This window comes from Eucyclogobius newberryi, unplaced genomic scaffold (genome assembly GCF_026437365.1).
Source record: "Eucyclogobius newberryi isolate DKJ021-1_F unplaced genomic scaffold, fEucNew1.0.hap1 SCAF_5, whole genome shotgun sequence".
Lineage (NCBI taxonomy): Eukaryota > Metazoa > Chordata > Actinopteri > Gobiiformes > Gobiidae > Eucyclogobius > Eucyclogobius newberryi.
Window position 1 is genome coordinate 28,066,880 of NW_027316167.1, and position 25,256 is coordinate 28,092,135.

At 41.0% G+C, this 25,256-nt stretch overlaps 1 protein-coding gene across 2 annotated transcripts in view; it reads right to left on the minus strand.

Moving 5' to 3' along the window:
• The window catches only part of ntrk3b (neurotrophic tyrosine kinase, receptor, type 3b), a 290,494-nt gene that overhangs the window by 153,542 nt on the left and 111,696 nt on the right, over positions 1-25,256 (minus strand). For both annotated transcript variants that reach the window (XM_072465473.1, XM_072465472.1), the window contains exons 5-7: positions 12,639-12,793; positions 10,384-10,526; positions 5,035-5,176 (exon numbers count right to left, since the gene is read on the minus strand). In XM_072465473.1, the coding sequence (XP_072321574.1) occupies positions 5,035-5,176; positions 10,384-10,526; positions 12,639-12,793 (440 nt within the window). The remainder of the gene's footprint in view (positions 1-5,034; positions 5,177-10,383; positions 10,527-12,638; positions 12,794-25,256) is intronic.

A 25,256-nucleotide genomic window follows, 5' to 3' on the forward strand; every position in this document is an offset into this window, starting at 1 on the left:
TGGGACGCTCTGAACAGGTTTCAAAGATAGTTTTAATCAGTGTTTCCCAACCAGGGCCACACTGAACCATGTCGCCCTTTGAGACTACTGCTGCTGGGATTTTGGACGTTGTAAAAATAAATTGAATTTAATTGTTTAGTAAAGGTAAGGAAAAGATAAATTGCTAAATAAATATCATATTCTAAAAAAAAAGATCATATTCTAAAAAAAAGGAAGAATGAGTCCCTTGCTCAATTGTCTCTCTACCAGGAGCAAGACTGAGCACCAGATCAGGACCGTCCGGCCGGGTCAGACAGGTCAGGACCGATCAGACAGGTCAGGACCGTCCGGACAGGTCAGGACCGTCCCGACAGGTCAGGAACGTTTAGACCCTCCAGGCTGATGAGCACGAGTTATATCCAGATTATTAGAGATTAGTGTTTTAGTTCTATGTTCTTCTACTGCCCATATGATAAAATAAATCAATAATGCTAAATAAAATAATTGAACTGACCTTCTGTTTAAGCTAAACCTAATTATAAATAGATTAAAGGACAGTGTGTTTTGTGCAGTTACATTCGTTTTCCTGTGCAGTTTGTGTTTGATATGAGAACATTTTCATTGAAGTGAAATATGAAAAAAATACCTGATTATTGTTTGTGTTTCACTTTTTACAGTTTGAAATACAATTGCTTAATAACTGTTACAGTGAGTGATTAATCACAACTCAATCAGAATAATAATTGGAATTTTCACTATTAGCAAGCTGTTTCAAGCACGATATATCATTAGTTTATGCTGTCCCTAATAGTATTTCTACAGGGCAAACTATTATTATTTATAATTAATTAACATTTGAATTCAAATTCTTCTTTAAACATTTATTGGTGTAGCGTTTCAACATTGGAACTTTGAACACAAAACATACATATCAAATTATAGCCCAAATCGCAATGATTCTATTTATTAAATAACACCAACAATCTTTTTTCCAACATTGCTCTGAATGGCCCCAGGTCTGGTCCAGAGGGCAAACACATGTAATACCAGCAAAACCAATTCCTAATGTTGATAGTTAATAAAATCATAGTTTTTCTTTGGTGAAGGGGTAATTTCCCCGTATGGTGTTGTGCTCAGACGGAGGCCAGGCTTTCATGTGGGCTGGAGGCTATATTCCGGCTAATTGGCTACATCAGTTTCACTTGGTTTGGAGCCGTGCAACACCTCATTGCATCCTAAATGTACCTGCATAATGTGCCTGTTCGCTCGGATACCGGAGATTTTTCTATCCGACTGTAAATTATTCTTTGAGCCTGTCAGTGTCGTTATTGCCAGAGTATTTTCAGGCCAAATCGGGATAAGTTGTGTGGAAATAAATCCGTGAAACGCTCATGCAAAAAGCGGTACTGGATAGTGCCTTTTAAGCCTCGTGTTATTTGATGGTCTGCATGATGTCCCTGTATGTGGTATGTGTCGTATAAAGAATATATAAAACCATAATACCGCTACAGTATTTTTAGCGAAACGTCTTGCTCAAGGACACGTATGCACTGCAAGTACCACTTTGGCTGAAGGACGAATCTCATACAATCTCAGTCAGGTCCGCTTGCACACTAAAGGCCTCATTGCCAAGTGCTAAACTGGCTGTATAAACGGAAAAATAGCATGTGCAATTCTGTTCTAGAATCCCTGAAGTTTAAACACGTTTCACTAAAACGCAGTGAACACAATTATATTTGAGATTTTACTAAACATTTTGACTATTTGTCCCCAGTTTGACCATTTTTTGTAAAGTTTATAATTGTACTTCGTGGTTGGACATGGGCAGCAGATGGATTACATGGATTGAAGTAATTCCACAACTGTTACCTAGCAACCATACTGAAAACAAGAGCCAAAATCTACACAGCAGCTACGATACGACAAACAGTGAGACAATAAACTGTAACACCTTTATTTTGTTGAATGATCGTCTGTTTATCAGTTGAATGTAAATCGTCTCTGTGTTTGCAATGGCACGTCGCATACTGATGACATCACAGAGGGAACGCAGCTCTACTTCCTGTCATCTTAAACTGTACTTTTATTTTTCAAAATGCATTCACAAAGTACAACTATGATAAATATTGACTAAAGGTGCTATCCTGCCAAACGAAGTCACATTAGGAGAAACTGTCAGAATTGCGGTCAGAATTCTATGGTATAATTTGCTGTTTAACTGTCAGATTGCAGATTGGTTGACCTGGTTTATGGTTCATATCTCTGTAATTACTGGGTCTATATATATATCAGTGTAAATGTTCTAGTGGTAAATGTTATCTTCAGAAAACGCTGCCATATTATTAATCTCCGAAGACATAATTGTTGTCAGTATATTATTCATCTCCAAAGACATAATTGTTGTCAGTTGAAAGGACTTTAAGCCATAAGACTAATATTGCAGGTTTGTGGAGCCGATCCTCAACAAATAACGATGGGAATCAACAGTCAACACTCTCCCCGACATGCTTCTGCACATGGAGTGTCTGCGCAAGTCACAAATAACAGCTTAAGATGGATAATTGAATGCATAATATGCATTCAATCACAACATATTATGTTGATGTTCATGCAGAATCAGAATTAGGGAAAACACCTCATTTTGCATATGGAGCACCGGAGTATAAGTCGCACCAGCCAAAAAATGCATAATAGAGAAGAAAAAAACATATACACATATAAGTCGCTCTGGAGTATTAGTCGCACCTCGGCCAAAACTATGAAAAAAGGTGCGACTTATAGTCCGGAAAATACGGTAATCGCTTTGGTTGAAATCCAGAGCTGTATTATTTAAGATGCCGTTCACCCACAAATCCGTGTTTGCCAACATGTTTACTCCCGGTGCTCAAAACTGACTTTTCTAGTATCTGTGGAGGACACAAATGTCAACTGTGTCAGGTTTTTGCTTCACTTTTAGAGCAGTTAGCTGAGAAAATGCTTGATAAATGAAGCTTTAAGTCTTACATCAGAATCTAAGTGTTTGTGTAGAAATGTTGTCTTTTGTTGGACAATAAAAGCCAAATGTAATCAGCTTCAACTTAACTACATCTTATAGCATTAACCCCAGAACCTTCTATCTGCAAGCTCCACAGAACATTTACAACCTGCTTGGATTCACATGCAGCAGTGGCTTACACGTGCAGTACTTACACCTACAGTGATGTTTGAGCCGGTCCAGTGTGTAGTTTGGTTTCACCTCCAGTAATGTGTGCTATTTCCGTGTACCACTATAGCTGTTCTTAACTCTATGTGGGCACATTGCACGCTGCCCTAAAGCCTGTGGAATAAATAGTGTCGGCACATGGATCGGCAGTCAGGCTGATAACCTTTAATGTGAAAGCCACAGCTCAACAGTCGACATCAGGCTTTTATTTCGTGCAATCACTCCAGCAGAAAGCTCACTGATTAGCTCTCTTTAACAAGACATTCACCTGTTTGGGCACTAGAAAAAAAGTGTGCCAGAAAACTCTTAATCTATCTAATGATGAATAGAAAAGAATATACTAGAAGAGTAAAAAGGTTGAGCAAATGACTTTATTAGCGCTAGCTCTGATATATTTTTGACAGAATGTGTTGTTTGGATTTGTTATTGGAATTATTTAAATGATCTTCTGTATTGCAACTTAAGGTCTTGTTGATTCCTGTTTAAATTTGAAACTATCCAATGTATATGTTCTCGTAATATTTATATTTCTGTGTGGAGTTTGCATGTTCTCTCCATACCACAGTCTTGGTGCAATATCTTTTGTCCATGTAACAGCTGTAAATAAGAGTGTTATTATTTAAGAGTTAAAGAGGATTTTCTACGAGAGTGTTTTTATAAGTTATCTATTTTTATTATTATTTTTCTGTACCTAAGCTGTGCAGTGTCTCAATAAATGAAATACATAAATCAGATTAATCAGACTTTTGAAAAATTATGAATCGTCTTCATTCAAATGCAAATATATATTTTATTAATTCACAAATGTAAAGAAATGTAAGAAGTCCAACTGTCTATAATTTAAGATAAATATACAAAACCAAACAACAGAGGTGTTGGATTAAAGACCTCTCAAAGCCGCTTGCGGGTTTAACTGGCTCATATGGCGATAGACACAGAAAAAGGTGCTCGGATTGAAGTTCTTTTGAAAGATTTGGCCTTTTTGACTCGTTTTTGCCACACGGCATTAAACCCACAACGTCTTTGGTTTGTTTTGATTAATGCTCTTTTTAGTTGGCACACGAGCTAGAAACGCTGAAACCAGAAGAACGGTACAAAACACCTACTGTATTGGGAGCTTCTGTGCAGTACTCGTATTGTTTGGCGCCGTGTAAACACATTAGATCAAGCTTCGTTTTAATGGGATAAAATACGAGGGTCAAATCAACAACACTAATCATTTAAAGTCCGATGCAAATGTGGAGATTATTTAAAGCAAAGTAGTTCATTAGAAGCAAATATTTAATGTCAACACATGCACACATTGCACTGGGAGTAAATATAAACTCTTAATGGGGTTTTGCTGTTTGTTTGTAAGTGGGGCCCCTAGAGTTAAAGCAGGTAATCTGTACGTGTCAAATCTGACCTGACTTCTTTTATGTATTTGTTCTACTTTCACTTGCACATTCATATATATATATATATATATATATATATATATATATATATATTTGTGATTCTGAATACCGTATTTTCCGGACTATAAGTCGCACCGGAGTTTAAGTCGCACCAGCCAAAAAATGCATAATAGAGAAGAAAAAAACATATATAAGTGTGAAAATAACAAATAATATCACATATAAGTCGCACCGGAGTAAAAGTATATAAGTATAAATGTAAGTATAAGTCGCACCCCAGCCAAAACGTAGTCCGGAAAACACAGGTATGTACATTAAGGCAAAAAAAGAACAGGTCGGACAGCAGTGGAGGAAAGTTGAAACCAAAGATGAAATGCAGCAGTCAAAACAAATAAAATACATGAAAATTGGTCAAAGTTGTGCATGTAGCTGTGGGAGCTGGACACGATTACTCACACTGGACGTTGACCTGGATGGAGGAGTTGGTCATTCCCACCACGTTCTCGGCGATGCAGGTGAGCTGGAAGTTGTTGTCGTCGCGGCTGATGTTGAACAGGGTCAGGTTGATGGAGTGGATGTTTGGCCAGTACACGTTGGACTGTGGGGGAAACAACATGTAAGACTTAAAAGGTACAGGAGCTCTCCATTCTTTCCTTGACCACCATCGATTAGATTTAGAATAGAAATGCAGTTGGTGCGGAGCGTTTGGTCTCGCTACGTTTCACAAGGAAAGAGGACAAAAATATGTATTGGAATTGTTCATTTAATGCTTTTAAATGAAAATTGTGAAAATGTGTTTCAGGGACATGAAACTGAATAATGGTCAATGCCAGGACTGGTGTAAACTTCATGGTTGATTTTGTTGAAAAATGGAGTGAACAACAATGATCATTTTATATAATCACAACAAATTAATATTGATTTAAGAGTTACATCTCAAAGTAAAAACCTTGAAAACATTGTAAGTACACAACTGAAAACTTGGTGGCTGAAGGTGTTACTTAAAGTTCAGTCACTTTTTCATTCATTCATTCATTTTCTACCGCTTTTTCTCATTAGGGGTCGCGGGTGACTGGACTTTATCCCAGTGACTTTGGGCCTTAGGCGGGGTACACTCTGGACAGTGGCCAACTCATCACAGGGTCAGTCACTCTTTAGATTTTTTTGTTTTCCTTTTGGAGGTTTTTATTGCACTTAAAAACCGATAAACATGAATCACAACTGAGAGCATCTCCACAAACCTGACTCATACCTGAAGGAGCCTCCTCCCTTGTTTGTTTTCATGGAAATTATTGTTCCTTTGGCTATTTAGTTCCACACTATGGCATAAAACTGAAGCGCTTCCTACAATAGACAACGCCTGGCCGAAAGAGGGATTATTACACCAACCTTTTTTCTACTAATGTCGGACAGTTTCTTTAGTTCCAAGTGAAAGAATTAGTAGTGTGTCGCCTCACCTTAAATCTTGTCAAAGCATCTATTGTATATCTTGCACCGTTTATGGTAATGCTGCTGTCAGTAAGTTAGTCCAGGTACTACATAGACGCTGGTAGAATCTATTTTAAACAAGCTCGCCAACCCACACCCACACACTATCTCCATCCGCTGCGCATATAGGTTACCAGCTGATATATGTATGTGTATAAGTGAACCATAAATTATCCCTGTGGGGAAATGTGTCCTCTGCCTTTGACTCATCCTTCCATTCCGTTTAAGTAACCTGTCAGGAGCACTGGGCGGCGCTAAGCTCGTGGATCAAATGCGTGGAAGCTACACTGCCTCTCCAAAAAAAAGACACCACGGGGAGAAAAAAAGGGCCTTTCGCTTTGATTACAGCACATATTCGCTGTGGCATAGTTTCAAAAAGCTTCTGCAATACTAAAAGATTTATTTTCATCCAGTGTTGCGTTATTTTCATACAGATTTCGTAATGATGTGAGAGAGTGACCGCTGCACAAAGCCTTCTCCAGCTCGTCACAAACTCTCTCACTGGGGTTCAGATCTGCAGTACATTAGTTCCTGCTTCTCTTTAGATGTTTTCTCTGCTCGATGCCAATTCTCAAACATACTGACATCGTTTCCATGACCACAGGATTTGTCTTTCCACATGGTTGTATCAGAAATGAGAAGCCGCTCGCTGCATCAGTCGGGTTTAAATACCGCGTTGCAGCTGAAAGTTCATCACCTGCAGCAGTTCTCCAGCAGGAGGCTCCACCTACTGTATTTGATTAGTTGATTCCGAGTGGCGACTTTTTTGTTTTGTTTCGGACAGGCCGTGTAGGATGTGATAAAGAGTAACTATTGCGAACTGTGCGTGTTTTCTGTCATCATTATATGTTTGCGTATCAACTATTGCAACTATTGTGAAGTTTTCCTTGTGCTGCTACATCACTTGTTATTCTGGTCTTGACACTGTTGAGTTGAACGCGTCCTAACTTGACAGCGATTGGAGTGGGCAGGGCAGACTGGGGTACGACACACACACACACAGTCGAGTTTCTTGCTTGCAGTTATGGCGCGCTCAGGTCTCCCACATTGGTCCCGATGAGCTACCGTTTCCTCCTGCCTAAAACAGAAGAGCCCGGGGCACTAGGAACTTTCATGCGAGCCACAAAGACACAGAGGACTAATACGGCCACAGCTATTTGGGGAAATGGGGCTTCTCCTGTTGTTGTGGTTTATCTCAGCAGTAGTTATTGCGCTGACAATCCCTGAGGCCTGTCGGATGGAAGGAGAATATTAATCCAGGCTATATAGGTTGGTAAAAGTGCGTATTTGTGGAACGGATTCACAATCATGTTGCTAAGGGGCATCAATTTGCGAATATTTAATACTTTAAGAATGAGGCTAAGACATGCTTGTTATCTGTGAAATATTGGCGTAGATTGATTCAGCCTCACGACTTGCTGACGACTGTCGAACAACTGTATTCACATTTATTTTGTCTCCTTTGTGTACGATAACCAACACAAATGTAAATCATTGCATGGTTAGTTATTTTAGCTAACTAGATAACTACTTCTTCAGCGGATGTTTGAGCCGTGACATGAAGAAATTGAGAAATTGCAGTGGTTAGCGTCTGCATCACAGCAAGAAGGTCCTGGGTTTGAGTCCCGGGCGACGTGGAGCCTTTCTGTCGGGAGTTTGCATGTTCTTCCTGTGTCTACATTTATGTTTCCCCTACGTTACGGTCAATGCTCAGGCCAGAACTACCCTGAAAATGAGATTCCAAATTTCAGTAGGACTAAATAAATATGTCTCCAACTTAAACAGAACCATAAAACAGAGAATATGATTATTAGAGGCAGAAAAAGCTGTGAGTGAGGAAAAAATTTAACCAGAGTCACACCTGAAAATGGCAGAATACGACAACACTATATCAACAGTGCAAGTCGCTTACGAGCTCTGAAAATGAAAAACAAGGAGCAGAGCAGAGGAGGGCAGTGTAACCTCTGACCCTGCACACATTAATACAAGTTTCAAACAATCCCATCAAAAGCTTTATGCATCAGAAGTCACTTTCAATGACAAGAAGTGCAGTGATTTCTCAAGCTAAATTACCCCCAGGAGCTGCAGGGGGTAAATCAGATTACATTGGAAGAACTAACTAGTGCTATAAAAACAAAGAACAAGGGGAGATCACCTGGACCCAGCTGGGCCCATTGCTCTAAAAATTATACACTTTTCAATAAGTTCTGGCTCCTTCACTGTTGGTTCAAATGTTGCAATTAATTCACTTTTACTAATAAAAGAAAAAACACCAACGTAATGTTCCTCCTATCGATCCCTCAGTCTTTTAAACACAGAGTTAAACGTCCCAGAGTTAAGACTTGAACAATACAGGCTACACTTGTCCATCATGACCAAACTGGGATAATTAAATCAAGGTTATTATTGGACAATAGATGCAGACTACTTCATATTATAGACTCTTCATCTAAAACTCCAAATCAAGATGCGATTCTTTCTCTTGACGCTGCAAAGGCGTTTGACCGGCTTGAGTTGGGTTGCCTTTGGTCTGTGCTGAGACAGATGGGTTTCAATGAAGATTTCATTGCTATGATGCAGACTTCAGATACCAACTCTAGTGCAATGGTGATAACAGGTAAGGTTTGCTCTGCTAGATTTAAATAAGTCGCTCGTCCCGTCAGGGTTGCCCGTCGTCACCGTTGCTGTTCTGTCTCTCTTTAGAGCCCATAGCAGTGAGCGAGCCTAGAGCCAATTATGATACAAAAACCTCTACATTTCACTTTATGCGGATGATATCTTAATTTACACAAGCAATCCAACCAAATCGATCCCCTTTCTTCTTAATACCTTTGAGCAATTTGGGACAATATCTGGCTATAAAGTAAACTGGAAGAAGTCTGCTTTGATGCCGCCTCTAAATTAAATTGCAGAGAACTTGTCCTTGTTCAATATCAATATGAAATAGCTGCGTGTCTATATAAACTCTAAATGAAACACAGTGATCAATGATAATTATAATAGTACGCTGCACTCCATAACTGATGACTTAAGGAGATGGAGTATTCTTCCCACGTCATTTCATGCTTGTATATCTGTTATCAAAATTAACTTCTTCTTGTACATTTTTTGAGTTTTATGTAACCTTTAGCTCCTCCTGAAGGTTATTCAAGGAAACTGCACTCTCTAGTGAGTATTTATTTATGAAAGAAGCCCACAATAAAAGCTCCCACTCTTTACAGACTCAAATCATCTGGTGAATGAGCCTTCCAAACTTTGAGTGGTATTCACGGTGCTTCACACTCCGGTCTCTTGTCTCATGGTTCAGATCTGATCGCGCAGTATCATGGATTCCCATCGAAACAGAGTTAATTCAATCGTAGTCTGTCCAGCTTTATCTATTCTAATGTCCCACTCAAGACGACCGAACACAAACACGGCCCTATCGTCACTCACCTCACGTCCTTTTGGAACAGAGTCAATCAATTTATGAAAAGCAGGAAACATTCTATTCACAGTCACCAATCTTCTATAATCATTCACTCCTAATAGACAAAAAGATTATTTATTTTACTCCATGGGAATCCAAAGGGGTTCACGCATTCAGTGACATCATAGGACAGGATGGACTCTACCAGGCTCTACTTTCTGTTTTTACTTGCAACTGCGTGTTGCGATACGTGTCCAAGGTGTTTCATGGGGATGCCACTTAAATCATCACCCGCTTCATTCTATCCTGGGCAAAGGGAGAAGCAGTGATATTGTCTCTGACCTGTACAAATGTATTGCAGAATCCTCACGTAAGCGTCTGCCCATTGAGCAGCTGTGGAAACTTAAGGACTGGAGCCAAATCTGGTCAAACATATCCAAATCACCAAATGATTCATGATACATTTATTCACAGGTCGTATTTACACCCCAGGAGATGTAAAATGAAGATGAAAGAGAATCCATTTTGCGAACACTGCTCACTGGACAATACCATTGGAACCTTTCTCCATAGGATTTGGCAATGCCCCAAAGTCAATAGTTTTGGGGAAAACGTTTCAATAATCTGTAGTATCACAGGCCGGGCTGTAGCGCACACTCTGAGGTCATATGTATTAAATGTATTAAACAAAAGAAACATAACCCGGCCAGAATGTGAACCCCAAAATTAAAAATACAAATAGACATCAACTCAACAACAAAACAAACATAATCATGGCACAATTGAATAAAAATAAGTACATTTGCCCCTCAATCAGACATTAACACAGCTTATTGAATTATTACATGTAGGACGTCATTTTGTACGTCTGTGTGTGTGTCTTTTGTCTTTGCTGTACTGTTTCGTACCAGGTGTGTGTTGATGGAGTGCAGGCCCGCCACCGTCCAGTCCACTTCGGGCAGAGGAGATCCAGATCCGTTACAGCTGACCGTCACGTTGTCGCCCTCCATGGCCAGAACGCTGCTGTGGCTCACGCTGATCTCAGGCAAATCTGAACACACACACACACACACAGAAATTTAACACAGGCCAATCGGCTCCTGTCAGCGCCCGTGTCTGCATAGTTACACACCAAATCAATTAATCACTTTTCATTAATGTAATAAGAGTGCTACAAAGGAACACGGCGGGCGTATGGGCTCACACACACACACACACGCGCGCGCAGACGATGTCACCAGGATGAGTCACCAGTGCGGATTATACGCACCTCTAACCCTGTCACTCCTCCTCAACTCCTTTCCTATTTCCCTCGTCCTTCCTATTCCACCTTTCACCCGCGTTCCTCCCGCGCTGTCTCCTCTGTTTTCACCCTTCACTGACTCTCCGTTCTCGTCCCGTGCGTTTGCGTTGCTACAGAAGAGCGTAAAAGGGATAGCCAAATCTCATGTTGGCATAGCAGCAATTAACCTCAAAGCAGTATTTGATAGCTCACTGTATTGCTGGCCTGAAAAATGGCTTTTGGCTTTTAAATTGTGGGGATGCAAAAAAAAAGAGGAAAGAAAGAGACATACTATTATTGTAATGTTCTGCACCCAATTTCTCTCATGATCAAACAGCAACAAAGAGAGGAAGTTGAATTTAAGCAATTTAGCTTTGATTTTATTCCTCACGAACGATCTGACTCCAAAAACTCCCCTTTCTATTTTTATTTTTGGTATTCAAGATCGTCCTTGCAGTGGAAAGTAACAAAAGTAAATGTACTGCATATCTTGCCTTATGGTTTTGAGTTGGCCTTGAGCAAACAGAGAATAAACATCAAATTCACAAGAAATGTTCAGAAAATGAACAATGATTCAAAGTGGTATTTTTGAGCAAAAATCGGCCCAATAAATTATTTACCAAAGCACCAGATTTAAATGCTGTAACAGTCCTGAAAATCTGTATACAGTACTCTCAAAGTACTTTTACGATGTTTGCATGTGCTTCTTTCTTGTTACTTGAGTATTTTTTTTGCTTGTGTATCTCCACTTGTACTTAACTGACAACTAAGTGTGCGTCATCCACCACAGTTCATTTGACAGGACGGCATACTGTGAAATGGGGGTTAAAGAGTGATGAGGACATTCGGCAAATTGTCCAAGCCATGAATTGATCTTGTGAGACTGACACCGGCACAGAACCTGGCATTTGTGCAGAAGAACGAGATGGCAACTGACAAATCTCAAATAACCTCAGGAATCAACTTAAAGGGTGAATGGACGATTTTTTGGCCCAAATTTTAGTCTTATTTCCTCGTGGCGTGGACTGCCGATTAGTCCTGCCACGTATCAATCATAAAACGCACCTACCGCTCACCTGCAGCTGCGTGTGGATCGTCCCCCGAGAGCAGCACGGTTCCGCGTGTCTAAGCGCATTGATCTATCATAATATAGTTCCCTCAGTGTACGGGACAAAATGAAGACGGAGATAGACTGTTCGAGTCTGGTTCGAGTTGACTCATAAAAGACAGAAATCTACGGGAGACGAGAGATGCGATGCGCTCCGTTGCGCTAATAAACAAACGCACGTGTGTGTTGTATCAGTCCGCACGGGGGAGGGCGCATGCGCACTTCCACCTGCGTTCTCAAATCGCCGAAAAAATCGTCCATTGCGCCTTTAAAACTAGAAAATTTAGAATAAAACAATGAACAACAACTGGACAATTATTCAGATTTTAATATGCTCTAATTCCTCAATTTTTTAATGCCACTTCCTTATTTTTCAACTTTTTTTCATATTTTTTGGTGATATTTGTGTGTGTTTTTTTCCTTTCTGATGTTGTTGTTGTTGTGTTGTTGTTTTGTGGATCTATGTTCTAATAAAAAAATCCTGACAAATTAAAACATGTATTTTCTCATTTGCAGTCAGTCAAAACGCTTCATAATATAGACGCTGTTAAATAGTTTGGCTGTGAGGAAATAAATTGCCCCCAACTTGTGCTCACTTTGTCCGGGCGCGGTGGCGGGAGTGCTGAGGTCGCGCTGGCCCCTCGCTCCCCTTCGCTCCCCTTCGCTCCCCTCGCTCCCCTCGTCCCCCTCGCTCCCCTCGTAGTACTACGACAGGGGGCAAATACGATTCTACTGTACTACATTTGTAGTTAAAGTGCACTGATGGCACTCACCACAGTTGTTGATGTACATGTTGTGGAGGCGTATCTCCGAGGCCCCGTTCTTGCAGTAGAGCTGCTGGGTGTGCAGCCCGGCCTCACCGCGCTGCTGCCACAACTGGATCCAGCGAATGTCACAGCCACAGTCAAACACCACGTTCTCCAGGCGCCTGCAAAAAAAAATACAAAGTACACGATGCCATGAACGGAATGCAAACTGACAGCTTTAGTCTTTAAAACAGCCCCACGTTTCCACATAAATGATTTGATTGTGATCATTGAAAGTGATTGGAAGCTTCATACATTTTACTGAGGCAGAACTGCATAATATGGAATTCAATATGTTCATTTTGAGAAGAGAACCTGGCCAATAAGATAAAAATGTAACACAATGAACATCTAATAAGAGACTATACTTTGTTGGGTAATTTGTCCTCTGCACTTGACCTATTTTTCAATGCCACCGTCACTGTCAGCGCCCGGGACCCGGCTCCAGCTCTGCAGCCAGACTCGGTTAGGACCTTAAGGATTTCCCCTTTTGTGCATATTGTGGGTTGATGGGTGAACCCAGAGAACACATAGGATCTAGACACGGGGAGAACATGCAACGTTCAGCCACTGAGGCAGAATTATTATTAGATACTATAAATAATATGTTGAGATTCATTTTCATCATTTGATTAATTAATGAAATATAATGCTGTGGTTTTGTGTACACAACAAAGCAATATGTTAAAATGTGCCCCCTGCACTATATGTCCTAATAATGCAGTCCAAGTTGATCTTGGATGAGTGCGGTTAATTGTAAAGTTAAATGCATTATCTGCACTGTATATATTGTGCACTATGATATAAATGAGATGTTAAGTTACTGGTACAAGCATCTCTATGTCCATGCTTAGTGTAATTGTACATTGTCCACATGAATAAATACATGAAATGTGATACAACTCATCCTCATTCCAGTGGTGCAGACCACGGCATCAAGTTCATATTCACAGTCTAAATGGACTAAATGCACAAATACACTAAAGTCACTCTCTCAACCTGTTCCATCGCACGTTGATGCCTTGGACGTGTCCTAAGCCTCCGTGAGGTGAACACACCATCATTTCTTTACCGTTATGACTACACTGAATATTTTTAGATGAATATATAGCTTTCATCATTGATTCTTTCAAGTCAGTACAAACTATTCAAATGAATTGAGAAAAAATACTTAGGACTAGGTTTTCATCAATGGAAAACTCACTCTACAAGAGTTAGTTCCACACTTCCCATCCACAAAACTCTGAAGTGCAGCTTACAAAAGACACACTGCCATCACAACAATGTACAATAAAACTGGACAATCATATCAGCCTGAAAGAGTCAAAGCAATAACACTGACTTACAGCGGCACCAGGATGTGATAACAGCCTGCGAGCTGAACCGTCAGCAAGGATTTTACTCAAGGTCAAGACAAATATCACAACATAAAATGCACAAACAATTGATTATAATTGCTATGTCATTAAATATGGCATCAGTGGTGTGGGCTGAGTGCGAAGCTAAGCTAAACCAAACCTTGAGCATTTAAAAACATTTCAAGCTCTTTTTGTGAAAATAGCTGAGCAGGAGCAGTTTGATTACTCAAACAAAAATGTATTAGGAGATTTCTTCTTGGGCCCAGAGGTGATCTGCCACTAATATCTCTGGCTCACAGACAGAAGGGGAGTGTCTTATCCAGATCATATCATAGATCCATGGTATGGGTCATAGAGGGAGGAGGGGCATCAGTCTTCTCATGCTCCGCCCCCCTCTGTGTGCTGCAATGACACATTCTGCAGCGCTCCTCTGCTTTTGCATATGTCCAATTTAGATGCTGTGATTGGTCAATTTGGTCATGATATATGTCTGTCCAAACGTCCTTGACAAAGGTCAATAAGACATTTCATCAGAATGAATAATGCATGTAATGGTCCCAGTGCTGCATGAAGTAATAAGCATAGATTCCTTCAGGTAGATCTTATTATCCTGAGCTCACGTGCTGACACGTGCTCACATTAACACAGAAGTGATCCACTCACAGATAAAACACTCTATTATACTAATTATACGTTATGTATTATATTATACAAATATACAGTATGAATGATCAGATTTGTGATGCTTTGGCCCAAACAATAAGCTGAAGTGTATAGACAGTGCCATAGGTGACCACAGACATGCACTATAGCGCCGTGAGCACAAAGGTGCTTGCATTATCCTGTAGTGCTGTGTAAGTTGAAATGTGCTGGATCAAAGCTCTGCAGAGCAGCGTGCAGCAGCCTCTCCCTCTTCACTTTCTAATTATGCTAATTGTCAATAAGAGCCTCCACCTCCACGGTCCAGTCTGCCAGGAGAACAGGGTGCCCCTGTGCTCATGCACCTGTTCAAGTACACACAGTGTACAGGAGCATTTAAGCAGGTTTTACCACAACAATGGGTAAAATCTGCCAACTGGAGCTTGATAAATGTGTGGAGGAGCACACATTAGACTTGTAAAGAGCAGAAGCAGAGCAGAGCGACCTGAGCTTTGAGCCAGCAGAGCAGTGTTTCCTTGAAGCTGGGTAACAATCCACCTCACCGCTCCAGAGGAGACGTAATGATCAGCATCAAGGCTGTGTTTGGGATAAGTACGCACAGGTGCCCGGGCTGTGAGGCCTCCTCACACAACACATAAACTACAGGCCCGTGCTGCGGTGCACTCACACAACACTGATCTCAACTTGATATTGTCAGGTGTGAATGTCGGTTTAAAGCATCACATGACTTTGCTTGTATGTTCTCACACAAAACTGCTTTCTATTGTGTCCATGTGCTCCTCAGGTAATAATGAAGTATAAACATATACAGACCTACTGTAATGGCCTACTTTATGCACATTCTATAGTGTACATGTCAAATCCCACTCACTGCGTCATTGTCACTGCCTTTTCAACCGCAGACTATTTTAGAGCTCACTTTAGATGCAAATAACTGTTGTGTTTCCACATTGGACTTCCCATACATTTCTTGTCAATCAGCATTGTGCCTGGCTCTGTCATTATCATTACAATGTGGGGAAGAGATAATCTAGCTGTCAGGCCGTCACAGTGCCTTGCAGACACTTGAAGGCGCTGAGTGACAGTTTGACATCCTCTCATACAAATGGGCAGAATAAACACATGTAGCCAGCACTGGCCCCAGCTCCAGCTGAACACTGCCTCCCTTTGTGTCTGTGGCACAGGAGAGTCGCTGGCAGTGGTAGCTGTAACTAAAGTCTTTAGCATTATCTCCCCTGGCTCATATACGTATAGTAGATGTTTGTATGCATGTTCTGTCTGTGTTACTATGGTTTCCTCTGACCGTCCCCTACTCTAGTTATAAAAGACAATTTATCTTTAAAGAAGTCTGACAATGTCTGTTAGATTCCTTTACACACCACATTCTTTTTATGAGATCTCAGATGGTATAAAATGACCCAACAACATTGTTTAAAACAACTAAGAGTGACCAACGTAGGAAAGGCTGAGGTTGTGACAAATTAGAAATATTCCAACCAAATACTAGCCCATAAGATTGTTATATACATGCTAATATGTTATCTTCTGGAATTATTCATATACTTTATATATGATGGTTTGTGCTTAAGTTTTATTCATTGAAGAACATTCCAACATTTCCTACATTTAACAATTGCCTAAAATAGGCAAATTCTAAATGTGTTAAATTGTTAAATCATATGACAGAAAGTGGTTGTGAGTGATTGTTGAAATGTCAGACCTGTGACTACCATGATTTAACGTTTTCTAGAGTTTACACAATGTCCAGTCGATATTGCTGAAATAGGCACTATCCAGCCGAGGAAAGTAAGCAAGAGAAAAGTTCAGCCATTCCCAATGGCATAAAAATACAGTGGAGCCACAGGGACCTGCTTAAAAGGCCAAGTTCCACAAGTTAAATGAACAAAAAAATCCAACTGTCAGCAAATATTTTTAATCTTCCCCTGATCCTACTAAACCCACGCCACATTCGCAGTGACCATTGTATTACACATTCGTCGTTCCTCATCTCCTGCTTCGTTCATGGATAACAGGGTTGTGCCAATAATGAATAAATCACTTTGTTACCATCCCTTAACTCTATTTTAGCTTTGACTTTTTTGTATTTTTCTCCCTACAGAAAACGACTACAGGATAATTTGTCTCACGAGCTGGAGCCGAGCTGATTTTGGCTTATCGACAACACCACCTGCACAGCAATCACGGGGGAGCGAGGGGAGCGAGAGGGGCGAGGGGAGCGAGGGGGACGAGGGGAGTGAGGGGAGCGAGGGGGACAAGGGGAGTGAGGGGAGCGAGGGGGACGAGGGGAGCGAGGAGAGCGAGGGGGACGAGGGGAGCGAGGGGGACGAGGGGAGCGAGGGGAGCGAAGGGGAGCGAAGGGGAGCGAGGGGCCAGCGCGACCTCAGCACTCCCGCCACCGCGCCCGGACAAAGTGAGCACAAGTTGGGGGCAATTTATTTCCTCACAGCCAAACTATTTAACAGCGTCTATCGAGCTGCTGAGCGTCCAAAGAGCTGACGTAGTTGTAGGGCTACTTTGTATATAAGTATGTTGAAAATGGCCACGTAAAGAGAGATAACGTGTGAAAGTATGGTTTGACATTTAAAATATGTCTTAAAATGGCAAGTGGGTTGTAACTTGGCATTTAACGGAAACCTTTGATTGTTCTTCTGAATCTCAGAAACAATAAATAGTTGAGAAAAGTAAGTTTCTTTATATTGTAAAGGAAGTGTCGATGTTCCAAGTATTGTTAAAAGGAGAGAATAAAAATGTTAAATCTTTGCCAAATCAAAAGAGACTTACAGGTACAGCATAGTCTGAGAATTACAAGGTTATTCATCTAATTTGTCGTCTGTTTATGACCGTTACGCTTTTAAATAAGTAGGTATTTTTGGTTGCAGTTGCATTTTTGGTTTAAATGAATACATATTATGCAACATTGTCCTCTTTTTATTTGCGTTTAACCATGTTTTAATGTTCTACCCTCACCAAAAAACAAGCCTAGAGTTGTATTCGGCTGCATTCACGCTTGTTTCACTAATCCTGTTTATGAGATCACCTTCTCTGAGCGCTCAGGAATAACTCAGACGTTACCGGTTGAATCCAGGAGTCGCCTTTGCAGATTTTAAACCCATAAATCATCACAAAGACTTGATCAGAGCATTCAGAGTTTGTGGTCAAAATGTGTTCACGAGAAACGCTTGACTCTATTAGCATATCAGTCACATTGCCTAATGGCTTTAGTTGTTATTTTTGTATTGTTCATTCCAATTAGTGACAGCAGGGGGTGCTCTAACGCCTAAATACTGCGCTTGAAATAGAGTCTTTAAAGTGTGGTTTCCAAATGCAGACATTATTTTAGAAGGCAAATTAAAGCCACAATGACGCATAATTCCGCTTTAATATTCAAGAATGCTATTGGGAGATTTTAAGGCTTCTATCTACCACAATGGAGTCCAAAACAAACACTATATCATCTTTCCATTTTTGCTATTTCTTTAAAAATGTGTGGTTTTTAGTCTTTCTTAGTTTATCAGCAGTAGTAGTAGGAGCTTGTGCAGGTTGTGGGTTCAAGTCCAAACCATTTCCCCCAGGTCGCTCTCACCTTCCCAGTATGCTTTTATGCTTGCGTCTTTACTGCTATAAGATATACTTTTAGAAATGACAAACTCTACAAAATCTTACAGTGTGTGAGAAATCCTTTCCGCTCGATACACTGCTTTGCACTTTAGCCACAGCCTCCAGACGATTTGGATTAGGGAAGGACTCACATTATAAAGGCAAACCCACTGCCTGAGAGACATCTTTAGGAGCTCCTTTTGTGAGCCAGACAGAAGACGTTTCCTCGACGACCGCGTCATATCACTGTCTGACTCCCAGCTCCCTATAATCTGGCATAATATCATCCTGCCAGCGCAGCGCCAGATTTAGCATTTAACCGGCCGTTCACTGCGCTCCTGCTCGCTCTGATTGGCTGGACATGGCGGTGACACACTGCAGAAGCTCCGGTGCTTGGCTAAAGGGCACGTAGACAAAGAGCCCAAGCCGATTATGTATTATGTATTATTGTGTGTGTGTGTGTGTGTGTGTGTGTCGCCCGCAGGCAGAGCTAGCACACACTTCTATTGTGGAGCTTCAATGTGACACGGCTCTTTCTTTCACAGGCGCCATAAAAGTCTGTGGATTATTGAGATCTCACTGATAGAATGGCCATTGTGGGAGATGTGGGTGTGATCCCTCATTCGTCCAGGAGTGTTCCGTTGTAGAAAAATATTCAGTTGTAGTCATCTGGACACCGATGACAAAGAAGGCATGTAAATACAGGATTACAGAGCGACGTGCATCTTCATTTTAAAGCCACAAACCGCTGTGTTGAAGACAGTGAGGTGAAGATTCTAAGCAGGAAGTAGAGGAGGCCATTTTTGTTTAGTAAAAGATAAACCTCTTTTTCTGTTTAAAGAGGTTTACAAAAACAGCAGTATTTTGAAGCCAGGGAGCAGGATCAGACCTGGTCGTTCATATGTTAATCAGATACTCATTGGTGATGAGGGATGATCTTGTGTCGAAACATTTTGTTTTTCTAAAAACAGTGTCCAGATGATACAACTAACTCTGTGACTTTGTGTTTAGTGGAGGTACAGGTTTAGTGGAGGTACAGGTGTGAAATATATGTCATAACATGTCAGAGTGTGTTTAATGAGGGCCAGGCGTGGTCAGAGCACACAGTGAGTTAGCTTGGGGCTATAACCAGCAGGTCACTAATTCATACGACCCTAGCAATGCTACGGAGATGCTATTAGCAAAAGACTATCCCACGTGCTGGGCTTTCTCATGTGGCATATTAGGATTGGGAGATATTGATATGTCTTTTGCACTATCTAGACAACAACATTCAGAGGACATGTTCACAGTGCATCAGGAAAGTGCCTTTAAATGGCTTGGTTGAGTTCAGAAAGTTCAAATATAAAAAGTAAAACTTCAGCCATTTTTTTTTACAGCGCACTGCCAATCAACCAACCGGGCCGTCAAAAATGATAGAGCAACTATTATCTGACAGTGTTCAGAAATAAGATTAATCATAGTAGTAATCAAAATGAGTTACCAAACAACAAGTATTTGAAGTATACTAAAACGCCGTAATGGTACTACCTTACTTACTGGATAATGTTTTTTAGAAAGATTCACCACAGTTTCTTGTGTGCAGACAGTTATTCTAAGGTGAACAGCCTAATTGAAGGCACAAGCATTCATTAATTGCCTATTCATTACAGGTCACTGTCACTGTGTTGTTTGAAATTGCTCCTCTTTTGTAGTTAAATGTAATTCTAATAGGAGCGCCTAAAGTGAGCCAGATAACAGGCGGTAGCACCAGCCTGGCGGCAAAGGGCTGCACAGTGCCACGCTCGTATAGAAGGAAATGATTTGGGCCGGTTTGATCTCGCTGCATTTACATAATATGAACGAGAGGGAGGCGGTGTCGCTGATGCTGCATTATGTCTTAACACGGCAGTTGAAAGCAATAACAGGTGGGCACGCTTCATTCGGCCCGATAAACACAACGTGAATATTGCGACATTTGCGAAAAGGAATAAACAAAACAATCCGTCAAAGTGTTCGAGCTGAATCTGACACGTGGTTAAGTCTGGACACTTGTTAATTCAGCATATAACAATAGAGGTCGTGTCATGAATGCTGACGATGGAGGAGATGCTGAAATATATCGTGTTGTTGGTAGAGCCCACAAGCCAAAAGATTTAGCTAAGCCACAGAAAACATGGTCGTGTCCTTGGGCAAGATATTTGTCTCTCATATTTGTGTATTGATAAAGACAGGAGCAGAGTATATAAAGCATCAACTGAACGCGAGCAACAATGTGAACAGCCACTGCACCACCTACTTTTTAGATGTATTTAAGGATCCCATTGGTCGCTACAGCTGCAGAGATATCGATTCTAATGTCCAATCCCACAATTAATATTACAAGACGTATAGAAGTAGACAGTTCATATAAAGTACATTAACAATCAACAGATAATAAAGATTATAATTATTAAAGATAATAAATAAACAGAATGCAATCTACGAACTAGCATGTTGTTTTGTATTCGACTCTACGAAGTACATTTTGTGTACATAGTAAGCCTATTTAAATGTTTTATCTTATAGCCTAATTCGTATAGCCTTATTCTTATCCTATAGCATCCTATTTAAATAGTTTTTCTTTTTGATTTTATGTAGGTTGTTATAGGTAATTGCCATGGTTAATTTTTTCATGTTGCACCGAATCACCAAAGCAAGTTCCTATGTTTGTGGATTCTGTTCATTGACAACAACAATAAACCTTTTCTGATTCTGATTCTTTCAATTAAGCCTATTTACCTGTATTTGTGCATAAAACACATTCTGTATACTCTTGAGAATACAAATTCATCACTGCGGAAATGTTGTATTCTCAAGGAAGAAACCTCAAGCAAGTAAAATCTCACACGTATTTTTCTATTTATAAATGTGAAATGTGTTTTTTTACTTGTATTCTCTTGATCAATAATATACAAGATCAATTTTGAGCACAAATACAGACAAATATGCACACGAACGTCTTAATCGGCGGCTACCTTTATTTTTACCTGTATTTTTATTTTTTTCTCTCTATTCCTTATTAAGAATATGAGAGGTTCTGTCTATAGGAGTTTTGTTTATAAGAGTTTTTCTATTAAGAGTGTTTTTTTTTAAAGCTTCCTACAAGTTATCCGTTCTTTTCTTCTGTATCTACTTGTATTGCAACACCGAATGTCCCCATTGTGTGGACAAATAAAGGCTTATCTTATCTTATCTTTACCGCACTTTAAAACAAAAGCAAAAACAACTGGAGTGTCCATGTGTTTACCACGCAGTTCCTCGCAAGTCTAAAAATCAAATCCTCAATGTTTGCCTATAATTCCGGTTGTGCTCGATGATATTGGTTTTCATTCGCAATTAGAGCTGCAAAGTTTTGGTGGTAGAGCTAAATGACTAGATTACTAACGTCCCTTTGCCCTTGCTCGCGCCTAATCGGTTTGTTCAGCCGCACGCAGACCGGGACAAGAGTAATCTGACAGGTTTGGGCACAAAGACCGATCGAGTGTGTTTGTTTAGCGCACTCTGAGCTCTCGTAGTGACTAAATTCTTTCCAAATGTCCTAAATCCTGCAGGTGGAACAGTCGTACAATGTAAGTATTCCCCATCATTATCTCTCACCGATGCAATGCTAATAATAGAAACACCAGTCAGATAGCACGCTAAAGCCTCTGCTATAGGGCAAGGCTACGTTCCATGATTGAGTGAGTCATTCCCACAGTTCCAGGCCCGATCGCACATGCTCTGCTCGGTGCATAATACCGCCGCGGCCCACGTCTGCGTCATCCCGACACGACACCTCCGAAACCGACGCGGCCGGCCAGACGGAATCGACTGAGATCCCGGCGTCAACCCAGCCCTGCTTTTCATGTACAACAACAAATACGCCATTTGTACGCACCCAAAATGGTTGCTTAAGAAGAAATGGGACCTGCGCGCATCACAGCCAATGGTGCACTTTGAGCTACGCTGGCGATTTGGGCGAGGAGGAGACGTTTGTTACCTCGGCTGTTGAGTTGATGCAGTCTGTCAGGGAATAATGACGCGGCTGCATGGAGTGAACTAGAGCTGTTCTCAAACTGTGGAGCGCAGACTTCTACACAGGATCTTTCTTTTCAGCAGCCATTCCCATCACGTTTTGGCAGACTACTTATCAAAACTGTGTGTGGCTCTGGGGTTCGACCGCTGAGTTCAATTTCTAGGGCGGAGTTTAGAGAGCAGGGACAGAACCAATCACATAAACCCAGGAGTGACGCAAAAAACACGACACGCTTAACCGGATATTACGTAGCCCATGTCAACAAGGCGTGTTCCGCGTTATCCGTCCCCGAACGCAGAAAATGTCTCCTGAATCGCAATGACGCCCTTCGTATAACCGCATCTAACGCACGTTCATCATGGCAAGTAGAGCGAGAGCAGAAGTAAACACTGGGTCACGAGCCGGGTCACGAGCCGGGTCACGAGCCGGGTCACGAGCCGGGTCACGAGCCGGGTCACGAGCCGGGTCCGCCATCTTGAATGTTTTGGAACGAGGGTGAAAAGCTACTTCCGTATCCCAATGTGACGCGTTAAAACCTCCGCCTGGGATTGGATAGGTAAATGGATTACTGACGACTTCATTGGCTTTGACTCGGATTCCAGACCCTTACGCATTCGAACAGAATGTGGGCGGGGCTGGCGGGTCAGGCAAGGTTTGCATAGGGGAAGGGTTGAAACGCTTTCAGATGGTTTGACTGCCAGGAAATGTTCGATCTGATTCGGGATGGCAGTCGAAACATCTGCATTTCAAAAACAGTATCCAGAAGTCTTAGTAACCTTTTCTAGCATGAACCATCACTGGAAGAATAAGGGCGACAAGTTTGCAGCTTTATTTCTCGTTATGCTCACATTAAAGCGTCTTAGAGGGGATGTAACAGTAAATGAAATGAAATGATGTTATATTATATTATAAAAATGCTCATATACATATACCATGATATTTTGCTCTGTTTCAGAGTAGAAAACATGACAAAACAACTTACTTTTATATGGAATGTCACAGTAATGATTCATATCAAAGGCTTGTCATTTTACAGTAAAAAGAGAAAGAAGCATTTCTACAATTCTGCTTCTTCAAACTATTGTAATAAATAATGCACCGTGACAGCTCCTTTTTTATCCTTAATCTTTTTCATTCGTTAGATCCTGAGTTGGTCTTAGTAGAGTTATTCTTTGTTGTGCTAATTATAGTTCCCCAAAATAAATCCCGGAAACACCTGCTTAGGCCGTGTGATCCTCAACAAACTATTCTTCCAAGAGTCAAAGATATAATTACATTCATTTCTTCCTTTGCTCTTTCTAAATGGACTCATCTGTTGCTTCTGTAGAATTGATCTTGTATAATAACAGGATTAAATTTAAATGTCATTGTGTTTTCATTCAAAATTAATTAGTGGATTCAGTTTGATTTATGTGATCATTTTTGTTTTACAGAATGGCCTTTTCTGAAACACAATAATTACTGTTGAGTTAATTTCACAGAAGCATGTATAGATGAGAAAAGTTATTTATGTCATGACAGGAAGCTGGTTTTGTTACTGCTATAAAGAACCAATTGTACATTTTAATTAAAAAAAAATTTAATAATAAAAAAAAAAAAAATATATATATATATATATATATATATATATATATATATAGTTTGCGTACAGTCCTGCACGAGTAAGACACTTTAAGTGGCAAAACTATAAAAATCTCCCAGCTACAAGTGCTTTCTGAGGAGGGAAAATAAGCCAGCTGGTAGAACAACAAAAGAATAAAAATTTGACATTTTAACGGCGACTGTGAATTCACAATCCAGTAACAGGCATAAAGAAGGATTGTAAGTCGCGTCTAGTGAAAAGAGCGAGCCCACTGGGAGCTGACACTGGTATGGGGTCTGCTGTGAAACACGTCCTACACCAACAGGCCTAATGTGAGACAGTCCTGATGTCCCCAAAGCTAACGGCTAACCTGCTACACAAGAGCTTTACTTCCAGTGGGAATAACAGCCTGTAACAGTGTTTAACTATAATAACAAGTCATCTAATGAACAACTTTTTCCTCTGCTACAACGCCATTATTGTAAATGTAACGTTCTTTTACCATGAGCTGCAGCAGCGGTTCAGACAAAACCTAACCCTCTCATTCAGAGAAGAGGCAAAGTTTGTTTTTGGAATTGAACAGGTGCAAGACGAAGAATTAGAGACAGTGATTGATTGTGAAAGTCAGAAGCAGCGTGCAGAGACTTTCCTGACACATGCTCTCATCCTCTGCCTTTCCAAAACACACCACGAAATGCACTGAAAAGAGGGATATTAAAGATTTCTATTGTTATTTACAACTCTTCATCATGGAAGTCAAAATGACAACAACAGTGCAAGTGCCACGTGCATTTGGAGTATAAAGATTCAAAAAAAGTGTTCCAGGAGAGAGCCTTCTGTTGTAGTCTAGTGTCGTTATTTTCTCTTTGGCCGTGATTCACCTCAGAGCGCGTGCAGCGTGCAGATGTTTGTTGTGTTCTGGAACATTTGGAACATTTATGCTGTGTCTGCAGCAGAAAGAGAACAGTTTGTCCTGTGCTATTGTGCAGCAGCTTTGTCCGTTTGGTGCTTCAGAGCTGTGGAGGAGAATAACAGATAACTAACACTGGTCAGAGGATATTCTGAGATTTTATTATCAATATTTATTTGTATTGTTTTAATTGAATGGTTGCGGGTCTTACCCCACGGGGCCCGGCCGGGCACAGCCCGAAGGAGCGACGTGGGGCCGCCCTCCCGTGGGCCCACCACCCGCAGGAGGATCCATAAGGGGCCGGTGCAGAGAGATCTGGGCGGCAGTCGACGGCAGGGGCCTCGGCGACCAGATCTCCAGACACAGAGACTAACTCTGGGGACATGGAATGTCACCTCGCTGGGGGGGAAAGAGCCTGAGC